This window comes from Ctenopharyngodon idella, chromosome 2 (genome assembly GCF_019924925.1).
Source record: "Ctenopharyngodon idella isolate HZGC_01 chromosome 2, HZGC01, whole genome shotgun sequence".
NCBI lineage: Eukaryota > Metazoa > Chordata > Actinopteri > Cypriniformes > Xenocyprididae > Ctenopharyngodon > Ctenopharyngodon idella.
Window position 1 is genome coordinate 36319038 of NC_067221.1, and position 23170 is coordinate 36342207.

General features: G+C 36.6%; 1 protein-coding gene across 1 annotated transcript in view; it reads left to right on the forward strand.

Moving 5' to 3' along the window:
* LOC127496907 (ephrin type-B receptor 1) overlaps positions 1-23170 on the forward strand; it is a 294837-nt gene that overhangs the window by 217012 nt on the left and 54655 nt on the right. Inside the window, exon 6 of the mRNA XM_051864837.1 lies at positions 8877-9001. Coding sequence (XP_051720797.1) covers positions 8877-9001 — 125 coding nt within the window. The remainder of the gene's footprint in view (positions 1-8876; positions 9002-23170) is intronic.

Here is a 23170-nt window from a genome sequence, read left to right on the forward strand (position 1 = left end):
ACATAATGGGCCTAAGTAACTATAAAGTTTACTCTATTATTCTTCCAGTTCACCAGCCACTTACTTGCATATATTTTGGGAGAAACTGATGAATTCACCTGCTGTAAATCCGACTGACACGACTCAAACTAAGATGGCGGCGCCCTTCTCGTGTTATAGATCAAGATAAAGATCATTTATAAAGGTTTCAAAACGACAAAACACACTCACTTTCACATATTTGAGAATCGGAATATCTGATAGTTGATGACATGGTAAACAAGTTTGTGAATATTTTAAATAAGAATGAAAAACAAAATAATAGCGATCTATCTGTCATACAGTGTTATTGTGGCTGTGTTCAGCGTACGTGACGTGCATAACGCGTCGCCATGGAAACAAAAAAAACAAACGTTCTAAAATAACTGTCGCCTTAAACTAACTCATTCGGGGGGGTCAGTTAGAATATTTAAACTCACGCTTGAAAGGGTTAAGTGAAAGTTTACTTTATGAAAGTTGCATTGATACATATTTTTGGCTTTAATATTTGTATTGTGTGGTAACCGTTTTATAAAAGCAATAAGGTACTGAAGGGGTTGCAGGCCCTTCAGCCGTGACTTATTCACGATACAGCACAGCCTCTCGTACCTTATTGCTTACGTTTATTATTATTTTTTTATTTAAATACCTATATAATATTTTATATTGAATGCTATATAATTTATCTTGATATATATATATATATATATATTTTTTTTTTTTTTTTTTTTTAATTACATGTTTTAATAATTAAAAAAATATATAATAATAATAATACAAAATAAAAGCATTTTCTCTATTTCTCTTAGACTTTTGGATCATACTCTATATTATCATGGTATGTAATTTATCTCTTTTATTTTAGTCCAAAGCTAAAGATACAAAAATAAACAAACAAATAAATAAAATATGATATAAACCATCTACTTCTGGTGTTAGGAATAGAGGGACAGAAAGATAAAAAAACATGGGCAAAGAGTACAGGATATAAAACCAGAGACTGCCGGCCCTGCGGCTCTGAAGTGTTATTAAACTCCCAGACTGACATCTGGACTGTGTGTCTGGTGATTCCCTCATCGATATAGCCGATTTAAAAGTGTATTCCAAGCCTGTCCCTGACTGGACACAAAACTGGATGAAGGGCACAATGTTCCAGATTAAAAATGGTAATTCTGTAGATAAATCGTCTACACACCCTCATGTCACTCCAAACAATGGAAGTGAATGGTGACCAAAGGCTGTCAAGCTCGAAAAATAACAATAAAATACCATAAACGTAGTCCAATGTGAGCTGTACGCTACAGTGGCACCCAAAAGTGATGTCCGGAGGGTTTATTTGTTTTTAATGTAAACCCTAGATGCTCATTTCCCATAAACCTGGAAAAAAACCTTGCTTTTAAAATACTGAATCTAATTTGGTTTTCCCTAAACTTAAGACATAATGATTAATTTAAGTCATTGTCTCCTATCTGCCAACCCTCGGGGGTCAGAGGAATGGCAAACGTCCATTTAGAGAATCTTTCCAGCACTCAGTGAAAACAGGACATTTGATAATGTTTGTGCTGAAAGAACGTGGGAGTGTTTGTTGTTTTCAAGCACTAGCCATTTGGAGACTTAAAGCTGCTTTCCATCCTCCTGTACTGTAGGTTTTGTTGTTATTTATTTCAAAATAATGTCTTTTTCTCTGCTTTAGGAAACAGGATTGTCAGCAGTCATTTTATGTGATGGCTTGTTCCTCCCAACTTTATAAGCAATTCCATTTCTGACACTTTTTTCATAACTGCTGTACTTTATCCCCATGATACACCAAACAGGAAGCCGAAGGCTATCAGCAATGTTTGATCTTTACTTTATTTATTCATTGTTGTCTTTTGTCACTCCCAGCACTGACAAAACCTCACAAAAACTCTCAAAACCTCCTTTTGGAGACTTCTTTATTTGTAAAAACGCCGTAATAAGTCTATGAAATGTCCCCATGAATCTGTATTTGTGTGTCTGTCTATCTATCTATCTATGCATTTTTTTTTTTTTAAATACATATTCTTAAGTACCTTTCATGTACCATACTGTATGTATGTGTGTTGTCTGTATGTGTGTGTGTGTGTGTGTGTATATATATATATATATATATATATATATATATATAAAATCATGTGTATATATACACACACATACATGTTATGTTATGTAAATACAAACTTTTATGTTAGATGCGATTAATCACGATTAATCGATTTGACAGGCCATATATATTCTCTCAGAAATGTTTGTAGCAGCAGTCTGCATGCCTAGGTGCTTGATTTTATACACATGTGGCCATGGAAGTGATTGGAACACCTGAATTCAATGATTTGGAGGGGTGTCCCAATACTTTTGGCAATATAGAGTGTGTGTGTATAATATATTTATATTATATATATATATATATATATATATATATATATATATATATATATATATATATATATATATATATTCTTTTAGATTTTGTTCTCTTAATCTCCTTTGACCACAATCACTCCTTCAAGGCCAAGCGCATAGACCAGTGGTTACAAAACCAATTACCAACAAACACTTTTCCCACGAGCCACAACAATAAACTCTGGAGAAGAGCAGAACATAAACCAGCTGGAGAAGAATAGTTGTTTGACTCCATCCATATGAAAGAGAGACAATCGCTCACTATCGCACAGAAGATCAATAAATCTCCCTATCAAGCGCAGCATAAATGAATTTAGAAAGTTTCTCAGTGCAGTAATTACTGTAAGATTCACTTTATTCAATAGTAAAGGCAGTGCAGCCATAAACAGAATCAGATCTTCTATATTGGATTTGCATCAACTAACCACAGCAGACATGCTGTAAACATCATCACCAAATGGAGAACGAACCGCTTACACTGTTATTTTGGTTAATAATATTCTTTATTAGATTTATGTTTGTAGAATATGATATTGTGTTGGCAGAGGGCAAGGAGGGAAAATAATCAGTGTGCTTGAGGAATGAGAGAGAGACGGAGACAGTGAGAGAGAAATGCATGGGGTGAGTTGTATTCAGCTGTCACTCAGGCGGGTTTTATGGGTCTAGTACATACTATCAGTGTCTGGAGGACAGTCACACCCTATCAATCTCTTCAAGACACTCTCTCACAGGCTGTATGTCTTGTGTTTGTGTGTGTGTGTGTGTGTGTGTGTGTGTGTGTGTGTGTGTGTGTGTGTGTGTGTGTGTGTGTGTTTACGGTCAAGGGAAAGTGCAGAATCATCATGTCCATTCAAACTGATGGGCGCGTGGCTGTGTTCTCCTTGTAACACCTACTTTTCACAGCAAATCAGTTCCAGATGGATGAAATGAAGACCAATGTTTAGTCTCATTGTCCAGTTTCATTCAGAAGCAGATAAATATACAATAATGTTAAACTAATACAATTTAATGTAAATGCCAGGGCTCATCAGTGCGAGCATTTCACTCGCATTTGCAACTAAAAAGAGATGTGTGCGAACTGTAAAGTGTATTTAGGAGCACATATGTGAATAAAAAACGTGTCAGAGGGTCCTCGGATTTATGAAATGTAAGGTCATAAAAAGTCAAATGGTATAACAAGTGTATTAATTATTTTAAGATACATTACATTTGGGTATGGAAAAACAGGAATTGGAATACAGCCTAATGTGATTACTGAACTTCAAAAGTCTGACTTAATTAAAGAGACCATATTATGCTCTTTTACAAAGTATTGATTTTGTTTTTATGGTCTACTAGAATAGATTTCCATGCTTGAATGTTCAAAAAACACAGTAACACATATTTTACATTATTGCAACACCTCTCTTCCCAGGCTGTCAGTAACACCAAAGTCTCTTTAAGACAAGTCATTTCACTCGGCGGCCATCTTTGAAACGCCTCTTGGGCATTCAAGTGCAGCTCCTATCTCTTTGAATGGGGAAACATCAAATTCCCCAAAGCTGTTTGCCAAGCTTTCGATTAAATTTCAGATTTGAAATCACCAATGAAATCTGACAACAACTGTCTCACAAATTTTGTTTCTAAACGCTCGAATCATGACAAAAAATTTTATTTTTCAGGCTGGATCAAGCTAATGCGCATGCGCAGTCCTAAATGCGCGTCTCTTGTTTCTCACTTTGGAGGCATGTGTCTGACTGTTTCTATAGGAACCGGAGCTTCTAACGGCAGCTGAGGTGATGCGTTGACTTTACCAATCGGCGATTGGCTCTTATTTAGAAGGCGGGACTTATTCCATCACTTTCTCCCATTCGAAACAATACGAGTGACGCGTCTTGTGTTATTCTATAGTCTTTGGAAACACTCTGTTTAGTTCCCGTCTCTATGAAACCTCTCCTTCTGAAAAGCGCAATGTGCTCTGATTCGTCAGCTGCACCAGTGTGTTGTGATTTATCAACCGCTTCTAATCTGTTTCGGAAATGTCACGCACCTTACCATAACAGCGAGTTTCAACACACTACTAATGCAACTCAACCAGGCCTTGCCCCTTTTTTTATTTATTTATTTATTTATTTTTATTGTGTATGCCTTGGGCGGGAATTATTTAAACGTGGAATATTGTGACGTGTATGTTCCCGGAAGAAAACTCAAGACTACAATCGAGGCGTTTCAGAGAGTACAGAAACAGAGCTTATAGAGGATATCTTTGGAAGTTTGCAGACCTTTTTCTTGCTCAAACAGTAACATGACACACTAAAGAAAGTTGAAAATGTAAAAAAAAAAAAAAAAAAAAAAAAAAAGCATAATAGGTCCTCTTTAAATAAATATGAGTAGCAATGCGTTGCTGTTGCATGTTCTACAGGCTCGCGGTTTCAAAGCAGTTCACAAGAATACTGTGCATTTATGCCAATAAATATGAGCCTATAAACTACGTAACTGTTATATACCGTTTGAAGCAGAAATATTTAAAAACTTAGTGTACTTTTTGTAATTTAATCATTTAAGTAATTTTGCTTTTAAATATCTGTTTCGAAGCCCTGAATGTGGCGTTTTGTTGTACAATCCCTCAGTGAAAGAGCAGAGACCCGTGGAATGTGTTGCAGTAGTTTTCTTGGTCTAGAAACTGTTGTTTAGAATTCATCTGCGGTGTCTTGCTCTCTTGTCTTTCTTGCTTTGTCTCTCACTTCCGTGTGTTTGGCAGGGAGTGTGACTGTGATTAATGTTGAAGCAGTCATCCTGTTGAGGACCAGAGGCAGGAAAGAAGAAGAGAGGAGACATGTGGATGGTGGGAGATGAGTTGAAGGGGGAAGAGGGTGATGAGAGGAGAGCAGTCACAAATCTTTGTCAAGATGGAGGATTTCTGCCAGCTGTGAGGCGGAAACCGCAGGAAAACCTCAGTTTGAGTTTCGGCAGACAGACGATACACACACAAACACACATTCGGCCAGCGTGGTGTAATAAATATTCAGACTTTGAGCAGTATTAGATCAGACATTTACTCACAAGTTTCCCTGAAGCTAAGCAATAAATGGCTAAATGCATGAACACTAGCCAGAGCATCGTGCTGTCAGAAGAGGGTGATTTTAATCCAATCAAATATGTTTCGTCATGCAAAATACATTTATTTATTAATTTATTAATTTATTTATTTCTATTTATTTATTTATTTTTAATTTTACAATTTTTTTTTTTTTTTTTATTAAATGTCATGTTGTTGTTATTATTATTATTATTAATAATAATAATAATAATAATAATAATAATATTGTAATTTGGTATTTTTATATTTGTATACATTATACTATACTTATTATTATTATTATTATTACTTATTTTTTTTATTTTTTATGTTTTATTTTTTTATAAATGTGGCAATGCAGTGGGTGTACAGGAAAAATACCAGGAAAAGTCAGCGGCTGTGTGTGCTTGTGGATTTATAAGGAAGGGGATTGGAGCTTCTGCTGTGCTTTAGATAAGAAAATTAAAAATTGATCACAAAGTTCTCTCTCACACACACAGTGAGGCTGGTAATCTCAGTTTTGCTACACAATGTGTGGAATGGTAAATAACTGCGTGCGTGCGTGTGTGTGTGTGCGCGCGCGCTGTTTAGAAGGTGGATCCTCTCCCAACGTGGAGATACAAAAAACTGCAGAAAAGCAATTTCAACTCTCAGCCTCACCGCAGCTGTGTGTGTACTATTTGTGTGTGTGTGTGTGTGTGTGTGTGTGTGTGTGTGTGAGAGAGAGAGAGAGAGAGAGAGAGAGAGAGAGAGAGAGAGAGAGAGAGCGAGAGCGAGAGAGAGAGAGAGAGAGAGAGAGAGCGCACACAGCCAGTAATTGCTAATGTGGAGCAAAGACGGGCAACAGAGCATGAACGAGAGAGCGAGAGAGAAAGACTCAAAGGCCACGATTCAGAGCAGGGTGACACTTTGCTTGAGTCACCATTTTAAAAGCATCAGATGGAAGTCTGGGTGATGTGTAGAGACAGACTGAGAGTGCTGGACAAGATGTTATTTGAATACCCTGTGTGCATGTGTATTGAAGCATCATAAAAGGGTGTCTTATTTGCTATATACATATGCGTAATTTGCGGGTGGGACAGGTGGGACATGTTCCCACCACTTTTTGCCAAGATCAATCTTGTCCCCACCACTTTTTTAAACATCTCACAGCACGAATGTACCAGGAAACATACTGTACTACAAAGGAGACATCTCCAGATGACTAGTAGAGTATAAATATCATTCGTTTGAGTTAAATAAGAAGCAATCTTGCGCTGGAAGTGATGTTTTCGAAGTCATGCCGAGTGTTTGTTACCGCTGTTCTCCAGTGGTGTAAAGTATTTGAGTAAATGTAATTAGTTACTGTACTTAAGTATCTTTTTGGCTGCTTTGTACTTTGACCGAGTATCAAAGATATTAGCAACTTTTACTGTCTACTACATTATTGAATAAGTAGGCAACAGTATATGTACTCTTTACTTCAGTACGTTTGTAATGAGTAATGCAATTATGTTACATTTCGCATGGCACCTAACTTTTTCTGCAGCAGTTTATTTCTGCTACAAAAGAAACACTATTGCCATCTATAGTGCATTAAAGGTACTATATCCTGTGTGTTTTGCCCTTTACTCTACCATGTTTGTCAACAAGGCTAATTTACGTGAATGTGAGTGCATTAGCAGGTAGTTGCTGAATCAAGTGTGTTTCAAATATGAGATAAGGACATGGCTGCAGCCACTGATGAGGCCGAAACCAGCCTTTTTTAGGCTTTAATTATAGTTAACACTATTTTAGTTAACACTAAGCAGAGACTCTCTATTTGTCCCGTTGAAATCACAAAACAAAATGCACACAAACATGTCCATATTCTTGATATAATTATAATAATAATAATAATTTTCTCGGACCTCAAAGTGCTTTACATATAAAAGGGGAGATCTCCTCAACCACCACCAATGTATAATATATACACCACCAATATAAAACCACTTGTGAACATCTTTGGTTTTAACAAACAACACAACAACAATACAAAGGCAGATTAGAACCCACAACCTCTGGCAGACTTAACAAAAGTTCTACCACCAGTCCATTAGGACACATGAACATTGAATGCGGATCTATGTATTTATTCACTGACTCAAAGACTTTCGAGACGAACCATATATTATATTAGTAGATGTATAGATGAAACTGTAACATTAAACATGAGATCTATGTCAATAAACTAAACTTAATGTACTATTGAAATCGATTTATGGACACTGTAATGTTATTTTTTTTTTGTGCGTTTGTTATTGTACATTTCTGATAGTCTGAAAGTCTTATATTAACAGATGTATATAAATTAATATTTTTTAAAATTGTTTTAATTAATCTGAAATAATTTATTATTATTTATTTATTTATTTATTTATTATATTTTAAAATGTATAATTTTATATAATATATAATTTAATATGTGTAATTTATTTATATTATTGTATAAAATAATAATATCATTTATATACTATATATAATTAAATAATTTATTTTATTTGATATTTTTCAGTATTTTGTATATATTTTTTTAGTCTGCCTTTTTTTTTTTTTTTTTTTTTTTTTACAATTATTTTTCAAGACATTTATAACACAGGACTGTAATCACCTAAATGAATTCAGATTAGTATTACTACTGTATTATTCGGATTAGCAGTCTGTCATTTATAGGTTTCCATTGGCAGATTTTTAAACCGTTTGTTGTGGTCACCTGCAATATTAATTTTGTTTGTTACATCTTTAATGCACAATATTTCTGCACATTCAGAAAAAGTAATAGAAAAGGGTTTGCCTGTTTTGATGTGTATATTTGTGTGTGACCATCCATAAATGTGTGCATGTGTGTCGTTTAGCAGGTGCGAGTGTGTATCTGTGTGTAGTAGCTTGTCTGACATCCGTATGCTCGCTGCAGTCTATTCACCCGTGAAAACAGGCTGCGTGTGATGTTACAACAGCTGAGCGTACGGTTGTACCGCTTTGACGAAGCAATGGAGAACAGGAAGAAATGAGGGAGGGAGAGAGAGAGCAATGAAATGGGTAGTGGGTTAATTTGGAGCTGTGCATGCTCACTCAGGTGTGTCTTCCTTAAAGACGGAGAGGCGAGAAACACACTGTAGCCAATCAGAGCGCTTGAACTGAGAAATGGGCTTCCATTGCAAAGGGCACATTCTCACGAAGCTATTAAACAAGTCCAATCACCCTCTCGTCTGACTCTTTCATCATACTGTGTGTGTGTGTGTGCTTCATTTCTGAAAGTGGCAGATCAATTCACTAGCTAAGTCCACACAGCAGGGAAGATGGCTGTTTGGAATGATTTTTTTTTTTCACTTGGATTTTCTTTTCTCTCTCTCTTTTGCAGCCCCGTCCATTGTTCCCATAATGCATCAGGTCAGTTCTACGATGAAAAGCATCACGTTGTCATGGCCACAGCCTGAACAGCCCAATGGAATTATTCTCGATTATGAGCTGCGCTACTATGAGAAGGTAAGGTGTGTGTGTGTGTGTGTGTGTGTGTGTGTGTGTGTTGATGCACCTCTTGATAGAAATAACATCACATTTTTTTCCATCAAGACGTACATGCAAGCAGCAATGCAAGAGGTGAGCACTCTGTAAAGTCTCCTCCAGCACATCCCAAAGACTTTCAATGAATTTAAGGTCTGGACTCAGAGGTGCCAATTCATGTGAGAAAATGATTCTTCATGCTCCCTCCCAACCATTCTTTCACAATTTGAGCCTGATGAATCTTGACATCCTGTAATATGGCCATGATGTGTCTTCCTACATGGTTGTTTAAGAAATGAAAAGCTACACACTCCATCAATTAGGGTTAGAAGAACTGTTCCCAAACATATAACATGATAGAAACATAATAATCACTGTAAATAATGATCCAGTCATAGACTCTTAAAGGGTTAGTTCACCCAAAAATGAAAATTCTGTCATTATTTACTCACCCTCATGTCGTTCCACACCCGTAAGACCTTTGTTCATCTTCGGAACGCAAATTAAGATATTTTTGATAAAATCCGATGGCTCGGTGAGGCCTGCATTGACAGCAAGATAGTTAACACTTTCTGATGCCCAGAAAGCTACTAAAGACGTATTTTAAACAGTTCATGTGACTACAGTGGTTCAACCTTAATGTTATGAAGCGACGAGAATACTTTTTGTGCTCCAAAAAAACAAAATAACGACTTTATTCAACAATATCTAGTGATGGGTGATTTCAAAACACTGCTTTATGAAGCTTCGAAGCTTTACGAATCTTTTGTTTCGAATCAGTGGTTCGGAGCGTGTATCAAACTACCAAAGCCACGTGAACCATTGAAATTTCTAAATGTTTCGAAGCACTTATGGTGTAACAAAGCCTCGTTTACTGAAATCACATGACTTTGGCAGTTTGATACACGCTCCGAACCACGGCCATGGTGGATAAACTCTGGCCAAAAAGTCCTGACATACTTTTTTTTTTCTTATTGAATATTGTTTGTCTGTAATGTCACATTATAAAAGTAAAATGGCGTGTGAATGTTTTTTTCAGACAGTGCTTTGAAGGGATGTCTCATAGACCCCTTTATGTAACATCATGAGGAAGTGATGTACAGTGGGTTGCTAGGAGACAGCATTGGCGGGCGAGTGGTCGGGTTCAGCAGTTTCGCTGGCCGGTCCCTGCAGAGAGATGCTGAAACACAGACCCTCTCACACCAATTACACCTAATGATTCTAGAGCCTCCTGTACTGACACACACACATGCTCCAGAGCCGTCACCCCTTTTAGAGACTTCACAGCAGAGCATGATGGACACGCAAAAACACGCACATATATAAGCTCTCGCCAGCTGTTATGCCTATATTTCCTGTCTGATGTTTCTTTGAAATGTTTTTTATATATATATATATATATAAGGTTCAAGGTCTGATAAAAACACTTTCACACACTATATTTTCCAGCTTTTCATACATTTACAGGCAGATTGATATATTCAAGGTTGTCTGTATATTATGAAGAACTATAGTAATGTGTGTGTGTGTGTGTGTGTGTGTGTGTGTGTGTATATATATATATATATATATATATATATATATATATATATATACAGATTGAACAGCCTTAGCAGTACTCATTACTTATGTTCATAACATAAAACATAAGTTACCTTCTGTTGTTGTACATGAATCTCTGGGCATTAATCTTGCTGTCAAATGCATAGACAGATTGTTTGATTGGTGTAGTGAGTTTGAGGTGTTTTTCATATGGGCACAACTTTTTGACTTTAAAATCTAATAGTTTAACTTTTTTTTTAGTTAATTAGTTGCATCAACACATAGGTGTGTGTATCATGAATCATGGATAAAATCATGAATACACAATATATTTGCCATGCAGCCTCAACCTCAAGTATCAACCAAATCAAAGAAAGTACAATCATTTTTTTTAACAAATCATTATCTGACATTAATTTCTTGTTTAAATTGACAATTTTTAATTGAAAGCATATTTTGCAAGTTGTTACACCAAGCACTGTTTAGTAGAAACCACAATTTGTGAACACATGGACAGACTTTCTCTGTTTCGTGTAGTGACTGAAGTCTACGAACACTGCATATTTCTCTGGAGAACAAATCTTTAGCTGTTATCATTTCTGCAGTGATGTTTGGCAAGATAAATGAGCTACGTTATGAAAATTGGTTTAATCAAAAGCTTGGGGATAATAATGTCTATATCCGGGATAATTCTTTCCTCTCGACAATAGTTTACTCAAATGCAAATAGCACAAGTGCAGCACTTATTTCCTTATAAATATGCATGTCGTGTAATCATATGCTGATTTATAAAACAGGCGAGAAGGAGAAAGGTACTTCAGAATCAGACACCGTACAGAAAATATCATTAATGCGTCTTTCTTTTAGGCATGAAAACATGAGCGATGTGGAAAAAGTGTTACGGTGCTTGTTTACGGTGCTTCAACCTCATCTACTTTTTTGACAGCTTATAATTACAGTCTTTTTCATGTTTTAGAAATATATTGGCAATATTGTTTTTATAACAGGTTTTTAAAAGGTTGTTTACATGGTTCTGATTAGGAGAGGGTGTGAAGAAGCAGACTGATGGCGCAAAAGTGTTCAGACAGCTGTCAAGAGGTTTGCTATGTTTATGAGCTTGTATTAGATTGCTGGATAACAGGCTACGCCCATTCTGCAACTCAGTGACCCAATCAGAAACAGAGGGAAGGGCAAGTGTAATGTTTAGAGAAAGATTGATGGTGATGTATGTACTTTTTCATATATCCATCTTCCATTGGTAACTGTGTTAGGGGGTTATCATAGACTGTAAAAAAATTTGGACGATGCACCTTCACTCTTTACCACTGTAGAAAAGCCACCAATGTCCAAATATGGCGCTGACATCTTGGAACCCGATTCTGCGCAGTTGTGAACCCAGAGCCCGAGTCTGCGCAGTATAATGAACATGAAGTGGAGCTGCGGTATCAAGGCCCCGCCCACACCCCTGCAGAATCAGTTAGTACAGTTTACTGCAGAACAACTCATTATGTCTATGTGAAATAAACAGTTATGGAAATGTAGAAAGAGTTGAAGCTCAAATCTCCTCCCGAAAATTCTGACTACTTCGCTTTGAAAAGCTGTAAATCTCAGCTGTCAATCGTGACGTCAAACCCCCATTTCTATAGCATCAAATAACTAACTAAACCTAAACTTATTTAAAAAACGAACACTTGAATTTACATCAGCGTGATAAAAACTACCTGAAATGACAAAAAACATTTTTTGGAAAAAAAAATATTTGTAGTGTAATTTGATTGTTTAGTTTGCCTCACGTCCCATTCGATTACATGGAGAGGGTGGGGTTTATGAGCTATACTGCACCCAGCCACCTGGGGTCGATCGAAACGTTTTGGCTTCACTTTTCAGGACTTGTGCGGCACACTTGGGGGTAATGCATTACAAGTTTTGTGATTACTTTTTTAAGTAACAAGTAAAGTAACCCATTACTTTTAAATTTACAACAAAATATCTGAGTTACTTTTTCAAATGAAAGCCTTCAGCCTGAGGCTTATTCATTTCACTTTTTATGTAAAAGGGCCTTTACATTTGTCAAAAGTAGAACTTTTTATTGTTATTAAAAACAAACAAGCAAGTCCAGCCCAGGTGAGAAAAAGTAATGCAAAAATAACGTATTTTGAAGTTACTTTCCTTAAAAAGTAACTAAGTAACACAATTAGTTACTTTTTAAGGGAAGAACGGCATATCGGATTACTTTTAAAAGTAACTTTCCCCAATAAAGGTATATACACTACCTACATATACACTACCATCTGTAAGATTTTTTAATACTTTTGAAAAGTCTCTTATGCTCACCAAGGCTGCATGTATTTGATAAAAATATTCAAAAAGCTGTTATCTATTTGAATATTTGTTGTTTTTTTTTCTTTTCTTTTATTCCTGTGATGACAGCTGAATTTTCAGTATCATTTCTCCAGTGTTACATGATCCTTCAGAAATCATTCTAATATGCTGATTTGGTGTTCAAGAAACATCAGTATCAATGTTAAAAACGTTGTTGTTAAGTTGTTCTGCTTAATATTTGTGGGGAAACGATGATACAATTTATTTTTCAAGATTCTTTGATGAATAGAAAGTTCAAAAGAACAGCATTTATTTGAAATAGAAATCTTTTATAGCATTACAAATGTGTTTACTGTCACTTATGATCAGTTTAATGCTTCCTAAAAGTTACCAAAAGAAGATGGTGTAACCAGTTTGAAGAATCACTATATTTATCACTACATTAAGTTAATGGTTCAGAAATGACACACTTCAACTTTAAATCAGCAAAGCCAGTTAAAAAAAAAAAAAGGACAAGGAATACGGTCATCTGTCAGATTATAAATAATGAAATAGAGCACCTGGTGAAGGAGTCATGTGTGTGAATACATTATTCTAGCTCAAGTCGATCTCCTTGCACTGTATCTGTCAAGATGAGATCAGCGCAATTCCGCTCGAGGGTCTTTTTACGGTTCGGTTGACAGCAGGACTGGCAGATGCTTATTCTCCAAGCCACCATGAGAACCTGAGTCCATTTTTCAGGCATGAGATCAAATTCGGTGGCTAAATCAGCATAAATATAAAAATGTGACGGCACATGCACACGCTGCAGGAGAGAACTGTGGGTAAGATTTAAAGTTTTAGCTCTGATTGAACCATCCTGCCAGTCACTCTGCTCGATCTAGTTCCACAGCTGTATGTGATTGTCTTTTAAGGCGTCAGAAAGGCGCTCTGACTCACATTTTTTTTGTAGCCGCAAAGCCAACATGAACGTGCTTGACTTAGTTTAGACTTTGCAAATGAGATCCATGTAACGTTATACTGTACATGCACAGGGGCTCTGAATTTGCGAAACGAGGGAGTTTTATCTTTAGAATGTCTTTGGTTATATAGATTCTGCAAACAGATGTTCTGTACTTGAATGTTTTGAGTAAAGCAGACATTTGATTGCTTCTCTTGCCTTAAGGTCCAACAGGCTTACTGGTTCCTACAACCCTGTTCATAATCTTCTAGTAACTCAGCCCTGTTATCAGTTTTCATAAATATGTCTAATCTAAACCAGTGTTTCTCAACTGGTGGGTCACAACCCAAAAATTTTCTCATGGGGTCACAGGAGAAACAAATAATGATTTATCTTTATTTATTTTATTTTTTTTAATTAAATTTTGTTTTACATAAAAAATGTTTATATATAGTCAACGAAAAGAAAAAAAAAAAATAGCTGAATTTATTAAAATGGCCCCGTTCAAAGGTTTGGGAACCATTTAGTTCTTAATACTGTGTGTGGTTACCTGGATGATCTGTTTTTTTTTGTTTTGTTGTGTGATGGTTGTTCATGAGTCCCTTGCTTGTTTAGAGCAGTTAAACTGAGCTCTGTTCTTCAGAAAAAATCCTCCAGGTCCTGCGGATTCTTCAGTTTTCAAGGATTTGTTGCATATTTGAACCCTTTCCAGCAGTGACTGTATGATTTTGAGATCCATCTTTTCACACTGAGGACAATAGAGGGACTCAAACACAACTATTAAAAAAGGTTCAAACATTCACTGATGCTCCAGAAGGAAACACAACGCATTAAGAGCCGGGGGGTGAAAACTTTTGAACAGGATGAAGATGTCCAAATTTCTTATTTTGTTAAATATCTTTTTCTTCTTTTTTTTTTTTTCATTTAGTACTGCCCTTCTGAAGCAACAGACGATACTTGCATGCTTCCTGGAAGACAAAATAAGTACAGTTTACCTCGATCTTCAAATTCAAATTAAGAACCAATGGTTCCCAAACTTTTGAATGGGGCCATTTTAATAAATTCAGCATTTTTTTTTTCTTGTCGACTATAAACATTTTTATGTTAAATATCTTACTCAGGACAGTACTAAATAAAAAATAACATGCATTTTGTATGATCTCTCTTATTTTGTTAAAATTATTCACATTTTCATAGATTCTGCAAGTTGTTCACATGCTTTTTCTTACAACTGTATATAAGTGTTTCAATTATTGTTATCAAAATAAATAGGTTTACCAATTATATACAATATATACCAACATCACGTGGCAACCCAACACAAAATCATATTTTAATGTTTAATGTAGTCTAGCTGTTTGTTTTTGTTTTTTTCCCCACCGTACATTGTTTTTCTTTCTGATGCTATTTTTCTATTATTATTATTATTATTATGATGATTATTGTTATGTCCATATTTATATTTTGAAGGAATGAGATATTCTTTTTTTAAATAGATTCATTAATTATATTGTAATCAAATTAATAATACAGTAAGGTAGCACTTTAATTTAGGGTCCAATTCTCACTATTAACTAGTTGCTTATTAGCATGCATATTACTAGGATATTGGCTGTTTATTAGTACTTATAAATCACATATTAATGCCTTATTCTGCATGACCATATTCTACATCCCTTAATCCTACAGTAACTGAAACATAATCAAAACGATGTACGGTTAAACAAAATAGAAACCAGACTACATTAAACATTTAAAAATAGTATTGTGTTGTGTCACCACTTTATGTCAAATCTAAATCTAAATCGAAACCTTCTGAGAAGCACCAGTTTAAACAAACCTCTCCACTATAACTTTGTCTGGCTGTACTTGCTCACTGCTGGAGGGGCTTCTGTATCTCACCTTTGCCGAGACTCTCTACGAAGCTTCCCAACTTCCTTCAGAAGAGCTGCAGGCTGCCACAACTTAGCTGTCAATTACCAGCAGAAGCTGTCACTTCCAGTAACGCAGAAGGCTACGCTGCATCTCCCATACTGGGTGAGATAACTACCTGGACCCTTATAGATGTACCGGTGGTTTTCTGGGACAAGGGTTCATGAGTTTCTAACCTCAATCATCAAGGCTAATGGAGAACTGCCGAAGCTCTGGCCCAGTGCCGCCACACTTCCTAAATGCTGAAGTGTGCTCCAGTAATATGAAGTCTGAGAGATCTAAAATCAGCTAGACTGAACTCCACGACCCTGTCCGGCATTTACAAACAGATATAGGATGGTAAGTTGCAATCTCATAAAAATGCCTTGTGCATCCGAGTAGTGCCATTAGGCGAATGTGACCAAGCTATTAAAATCATCACTTGCATAAAACACTCTCTAAAAGCCTCTAGGAAGAGACGTTTCCACTAACGCCATCATATTCTGTGGTTTATTTACTGCAGTAAAACTTTCAGCTCTGTAACCTGGAACCTGTCTAATGCTTTGAGATCGGGACCTGCATGCACTTACATCTCACCCAGGTCATCTGTACTGGTGATCTGAAAGCTGCGGGTCATAGCCAACCCCTGTGCAACGATCAGCTTTAGCCCTCACGCAGTGAGCGAAAACTCTTGCTGGAGTGTAAATCTGATCCGACGGAGGGTGTCTCAAGCTCACATGACCTGGCAGCCACTAGTTGTCCATTGGGGTCCAGTCGAACAGTTGAAGCAGAGATTTACATTGGCTGCAATTTTTTGACTCTGTATTTGACTTGGACTACCAAAAGACATTAATTTTGTACACATAAATGCTTAAATTGCGTTCAAGGAGCACAGGCCACTTTAAGTGCTGTATAGCACCAAATGCTTCAGTGGTGCTTCAGTGGTTCTTCAGCAGTTCTTCACTGGTTCTTTGGGATGACTGAGCTATATAGCACCGCTACCATATACAGAACCTGTTAAGCCCCTGTATGGTTCTTCAACGGTTCTTCAGTGGTTCTTTGGGGTGGTTAAGGTGCTATATAGCACCACTACCATACAAAGAGCCTGTTAAGCCCCTTTAAATGTTTTTTACAAGCCAAAGAACCACTGTTGGTGCTGTTTAGCACCTTTTTTTTGTTGAAGAAATAAAATGCGATATGGCACCTCTTATGGGTTCTACATAGCACCATTTGACTAAGGTGCTGTAGAGCACCTTTAAAGATATGGTGCTACATAGCACCAAAAGTGGTTCCCCTATATGATTATGAGCCAAGAACCACTTTTAGTGCTATATATATTTTTAAGAGAGTGTGTGTATATGTGTGTATATATGTGTATAATATATATATATATATATATATATATATATATATATATATATATATACACATCATGTAATACAGTATATTGCCATCTAAAGTCACTTTTTGTCATGTCTATTAAATTACGTAATAAGATTAATTGGGATTGATTTGATTAGTTAGATAATTGTCGTAGCATTTAAGTAATTTTCTTAATTTTTCATTGATTGACAGCCCTAGTTTTTACTTAAATTGTTACAATTCAGTGTGACAATTTTTATAAGAACGAGTTAAAAAACGTTTGACGAGTTAAACGAGTTTAAAAAAAAAATAATATTGGAAAATTAATGAAGAATGAAAGAAAGACCTCATTGTCATTTCTCAGATGTGACAGGTAGACTTTAATTTAAGTCTAATTACAATCCCCTCCTCACCACGCTCTGTCTGTCTCTCTCAATTTCAATTCAAGTGTGCTTTATTGGCACGACAAAATCTGTACATTTGTATTGCCAATTTGTATAGGCTGCATACAAAATGTGTGCAATGTAAAATACAATAAAATTAGTGCAAATACTTAATGTTTACAAAGTAAAAGTAGTGCAAAATTAAATAGAAATAGAAAGAATAAAAATAGAAATAAAAATACAGGGTAAAGTATTAACAAATTTAAATAACAGAGAGGTAATAAAAGTTATACAGCTTAGCTACATATGAGGGAAATTTATATGCCAAAGTTTATCAATCTTCATCTTTATTCTACATATTTCGAGTATTTCTACTTATCTGACATGCTTATCTGGTTTTCATTTTGTGGGTTCTCTCAGCAGATTCTGACGCCTTCTCGTCAAGTGCAGTGGTTTAGAATTCTCCTAACGGCATATGCAGAGAACTGTGGTTTTTCAACTCCTCTCTAGACATTCTCTTTGGACTGGTGCTGCTTCGAACGGAGCTGAACGTGGGTTTTCAGCCTCCTCTATCAAAGTTCTGTGTACATGGTCAATCTTCAGCATTCGTATTCCAAGCAAGATCTGACTATAAAATTAATTAAAACGCCCAGCAGGCACGGTCAAGTAACAAAGTTCGTTTTATGTTCGTTTTGGGAGTTCGAAATGGCTTGCCAAAGCGAACTCTCAGGAAAAGTTCGCTCCAGGTGCAAAACACCTTTGTACCATGACGATAACGTAATAGGAGGTGCGCACTGAGGCTCCACCTTTTGTCACGCAGAACTCTTCTCGTCTGTTGGATCCATCGAGGTATCTCCGCGGGTGAAAACACACACTGGATAGCCACTTTATAGTAGAAAATGAAGTTGTGCTTGTGATGAAATAAGGCGCTGACACTGTTTTTCATGTTTGATACTATAAAGCTGCTTGATTTTAAGCAATCTATTGAATAAAATGTCATATAAATAAATGTGACATGACTTCACTGGAGTGCTAATTTGCAGAGCTTGTGCTAACATACCCATGTTTTTATGATCAGATGCTTTCTATGAAAAAAAAAAGCTTGCTGTCATTTTTGTTGTTTATTTTGTTATTGAGAGGAAAGCGTGCATCACATATCTACATATTCATCTAAACGCCACTCTGAGCAGTGTGGGAGGCGTCAGATGTTCAATAATAGTATATTGCTGCTCACGTATTTTGAACTTCATTTTACCCATAAGCGAAGAAAGAAAAAGAACTTCTCTTTGTGTATATCGGGGCCTTTAGTCCTCGTCCGCTTAACATTCACATTGGCATTTTAACACGGAACCTAAAGTGATAGGGATACATTCACAACCAAAACTTACAGAACATCCAAAACAATGCTGTGTCCTGGGCTAAATGTGCAGAGCTTGTGCTAACATACCCATGTTTTTATGATCAGATGCTTTCTATAAAAAAAAAAGCTTGCTGTCATTTTTGTTGTTTATTTTGTTATTGAGAGGAAAGCGTGCATCACATATCTACATATTCATCTAAACGCCACTCTGAGCAGTGTGGGAGGCGTCAGATGTTCAATAATAGTATATTGCTGCTCACGTATTTTGAACTTCATTTTACCCATAAGCGAAGAAAGAAAAATAACTTTTCTTTGTGTATATCGGGGCCTTTAGTCCTCGTCCGCTTAACATTCACATTGGCATTTTAACACGGAACCTAAAGTGATAGGGATACATTCACAACCAAAACTTACAGAACATCCAAAACAATGCTGTGTCCTGGGCTAAATGTGCTCGTTGTATGTACGTAGCCTACATATGATGGTATTTTGATCAGCTGAGAACTCATGAAGAGCTTGTGTAAAGGAGACAGAAATTCTTCTGTCACACACTCAAATGAAGATCTGCTGTGAGGAGAGGCGGTTCTCATGCCTGTATCAAACTGTAATGGGCAGCATCATGACTATGACGAGAAAAAAACAGGTATGCTTGAGCATTCTGTCCTTTTTAGGGTCGCATCTTAGGACATCATCTGTTTTTGGTTCATTTACATGTCTTTGATCCATGTTGCGTTCATATTTTATTCGAACCGCATCAGAGTTCGTTTGGAAGCCCCATCTTTTCACTGGTCTCGGTCCGATTGTTTGGTGCACACCAGGGTTCAGATGACAGCCAATATTTTAATATTATTTAGTATATAATATTTTCAGTCAAATTCTAATTGGGATCTCTCTCTCTCTCTCTCTCTCTCTCTCTCTCTCTCTCTCTCTCTCTCTCTCTCTCTCTCTCTCTCTCTCTCTCTCTCTCTCTCTCTCTCTCTCTCTCTCTCTCTCTCTCTCTCTCTCTCTCTCTCTCTCTCTCTCGCTCACTGTCCTTTTTCTCTGATATCCGTCTCTCAGAGTTTCATGACACAGAAGATAACTTGCTTTTAAAAGGTCAGGGCCTCCATTAACTGCAATAAAAAAAAAAAAGAAAAAAAGTGTGTGTGTGTGTTTGGTTTCGGGCTTGTGTGTGTGTAGGTTTTAGCCCAGAGGTAGAGGATTATGAGTCATCTCATATTGGCATCTTTAAAAATACATTATGCTTCATTCAGAATGTCTCTCAGTTAACATGCCAGCATTAGTCTTCATAAACAATACTACAATATTACATTTCTGTAATAGAACGCTCCATAATAACAAGCCCACGCACGGCAAAATCATAATCCATAAAAGCCCACGTACGCTGTTTGATCTCTGCCTACAGCGCTTTGCGATTCTCCTGTGCTTATCTTATCTGTAGACACTCCGTCTACACTGAGAGCGAGCGACACGTACAGCTGCATCCCTCCCAATTCTACACACACTTTATAAACAGATTTGTTGACTTATAATGGAAGTGAGCTAGTCGCTACAAAACTAGACTGCTAATGTTATAGTTATCAAATGATTATTTGATGCAACAAAACTATAGTGCTTCTCAAACAAATTACGGTATTTTTTTTTTTTTAAATCCATGACTAAAACATTTTTTGTTGTTTTATAATGGGTTTGATCTTGCTTTGTCACATCAGCAAATAAATAATTATAATCAATAGATTTGCCACATCATATAATAACTTAAGTTAATATTTCTTTGAAGCTGTCAGCATTATGCAGCATGCGTAGCAGGACGTGAAACCCAGCAGTCAGTAGGAAAGCGATGCTGTTATTAAAAAGATATGAAACCATACACAAGGCCAATACAAGGTTTTGTTTCAGTTGAATGAATTCAATCTCAGCGAACTCTGCTGCACTGAATACAGAGTTGAACCCATAGCTCAACACATACAGTGCCAGTCTGATACATAGAAAGAATCTCAAAATCAGTGATCCAGGTAACCAATGAGGTCTATAATACCTATCTGTAAGCATTCTCATTCATCATAATGGCATTTTCTGGGCTGGCACAGGACTCCCTGGAAGTATGCTTAGTAACTGCATAGTTTGGGATCTGATGTTCATTTTTAATAAAATAATAATCATTTTAAATTTTATGTTTTATTTTGAAATCTAAAATAAATATTGCAATATTGTACCACTTTAGAAGGTGCCGGATCTCCATTGCTAAAGTGAATGAGATTGTTTGAGTTGTGAATGTGAGCATTGAAATAAAAAGATAAGAAATTCCAGAGAAAAAATAAAAAAAAAAAGAAATGTACAGCGTGACCAGTGCTGGTACACTTCTGGGGGCCCTAAGCAAAGCCTTTTGAAGGGGCACCCGTCAAAATGACCACTTTTCTGACAGTTGATAAATAGTATTACAAAAAAGAAATTTCCACATGATTCCACTAAAGTTGAATTCACATTCATATTTGCAACCAATGATTTTTAGTGAATGAGAAACATACAATGTGACCATTGCTTGACCAAATTAAAGGTGCAGTGTGTAAATTTTAGCGGCATCTAGTGGTGAGGTTGCGAACTGCAACTAACGGCACACACCCCTCGCACCCCTCCCTTTCGGAGAAGCTACGGTGGCCGTCTGGCCAACATGTCGTCGTCTGAGAGAGCAGAGAGTAGCTTGTGTGAAGCAATGAGGTTTCTTCTTACTTCTAACAAAAAATGATCTCTGCTTCTAATAAACCAGACGAATACTACTACTACTACTACTACTACTACTACTACTACTACTACTACTAGTGACAATGCAAGCTGCCTCTAAAAACACGAACAATTTAGAAGAAGAACAACATAGTGACTAAACACACTCTGTAGAGTGTTTGTCCATTTAGGGCTGCTGTAGAAAGATGCCGGCGCATAATTGCGACTTGACATGGAGGGGGGACCCGCGGTGTATGAGATAGAAATGGCTTATTCTAAGGTAATAAAAACATAACGGTTCATTATGTAAGGTCTTTATATACCACTGAAAACATAGTTATGTATATTATATTGCATTTCTGTCAATAGATCCTCCTAAATTTTACACATTGCACCTTTAACTGGTTCTTACCAGATTAACCAAAACACACAATAATAGCTTGATTCCTAAAGCAAAACACTCTATGAGCCTGTTCTTTTAATGTTTTAATAGTTCATAAAGACAAATGACCTGTTTGAATCCGTCTTAAACACTGCCTTGTGTAATTTACTGCAGTGTAAAAAAAGAAGAAAAAAGATTAGTGGAGTACGTTTTACAAGAAAATAAATTTTAGTCTTTCTACTTAAAATGTTCATGTTTAATGCAATGTGTTACTTGCCTATTTCTTTGTAATTAATTGTGAAATTTACCAGAAATTTCTAAGTGACAATTGTTTCCAAGTAAATCTTGCACTATAAAACATATTTTTTCGCAGTTGTTTAAATAAAACAAAGAATACTGGAGTATGTTTTACAAAAAAATACTACTGTAGTCTTTATATATCAAAATTTAGTGTTTAATTCAATGTTTTATTTAATTATCTTTAAAATTTACTAGCAATTTGAGTAAAAATTGTTTCAAAGTGAATCCTACACAATTTTTTTCAGTGTTCACAGGATTTTTTTCAGTGGTAGCACAAAGAGTATATCATAAAATATACCCCTATGGATCATAATTGAATTTGTGAATCTGTACACAGCTTTAACAATTTATGCAATTATATTCTTTTAAAAGTAATGTTCCCCAGTACTGCCTTTGTGTTTCATAAGTCTTACCAGGTGGTGTTGCCATCCTGCAAGCAGAGGTGGCATGTGCCACCCAGTTGGGGGAAGTGGCACTTTGCCACGGCCAGCCGTGCCATGTTCACTGAAGGATGTTTGAGATGGCGTGTGTGTATGCGGTCTACGGTCCATTAACAGAAGGACTGATTTGACACCAGCCCCGTCCCCCTGTTTGTGTGATCACGTGTGTGTTTGTTTGTGTGTGTGTGTGTGTGTGTGTGTGTGTGTGTGTAAGACAGGCGACTCCCTTCAGCAGGACAGATTGCTTTGCTGGTCTATGGCGGTGACACCTGCCTCCTGCCAAAACAGTCCCACTGCTTACTGAGGACCTGCTGAGAGCCATGTCTGTCTGCCCTGGCAGCCGCTCCTATTGGCTGCCTGCCACAAGCCCCTCCTACTTTCCACACCATCTTGAGGTGCTAGAGGGGGGAGGGACTTCCCATAATCCCCATTTGACTGATAGTGGGAGAGGGCCGCCCCCTGAGGGAGTTTCACTGCCGGGGAAAGAG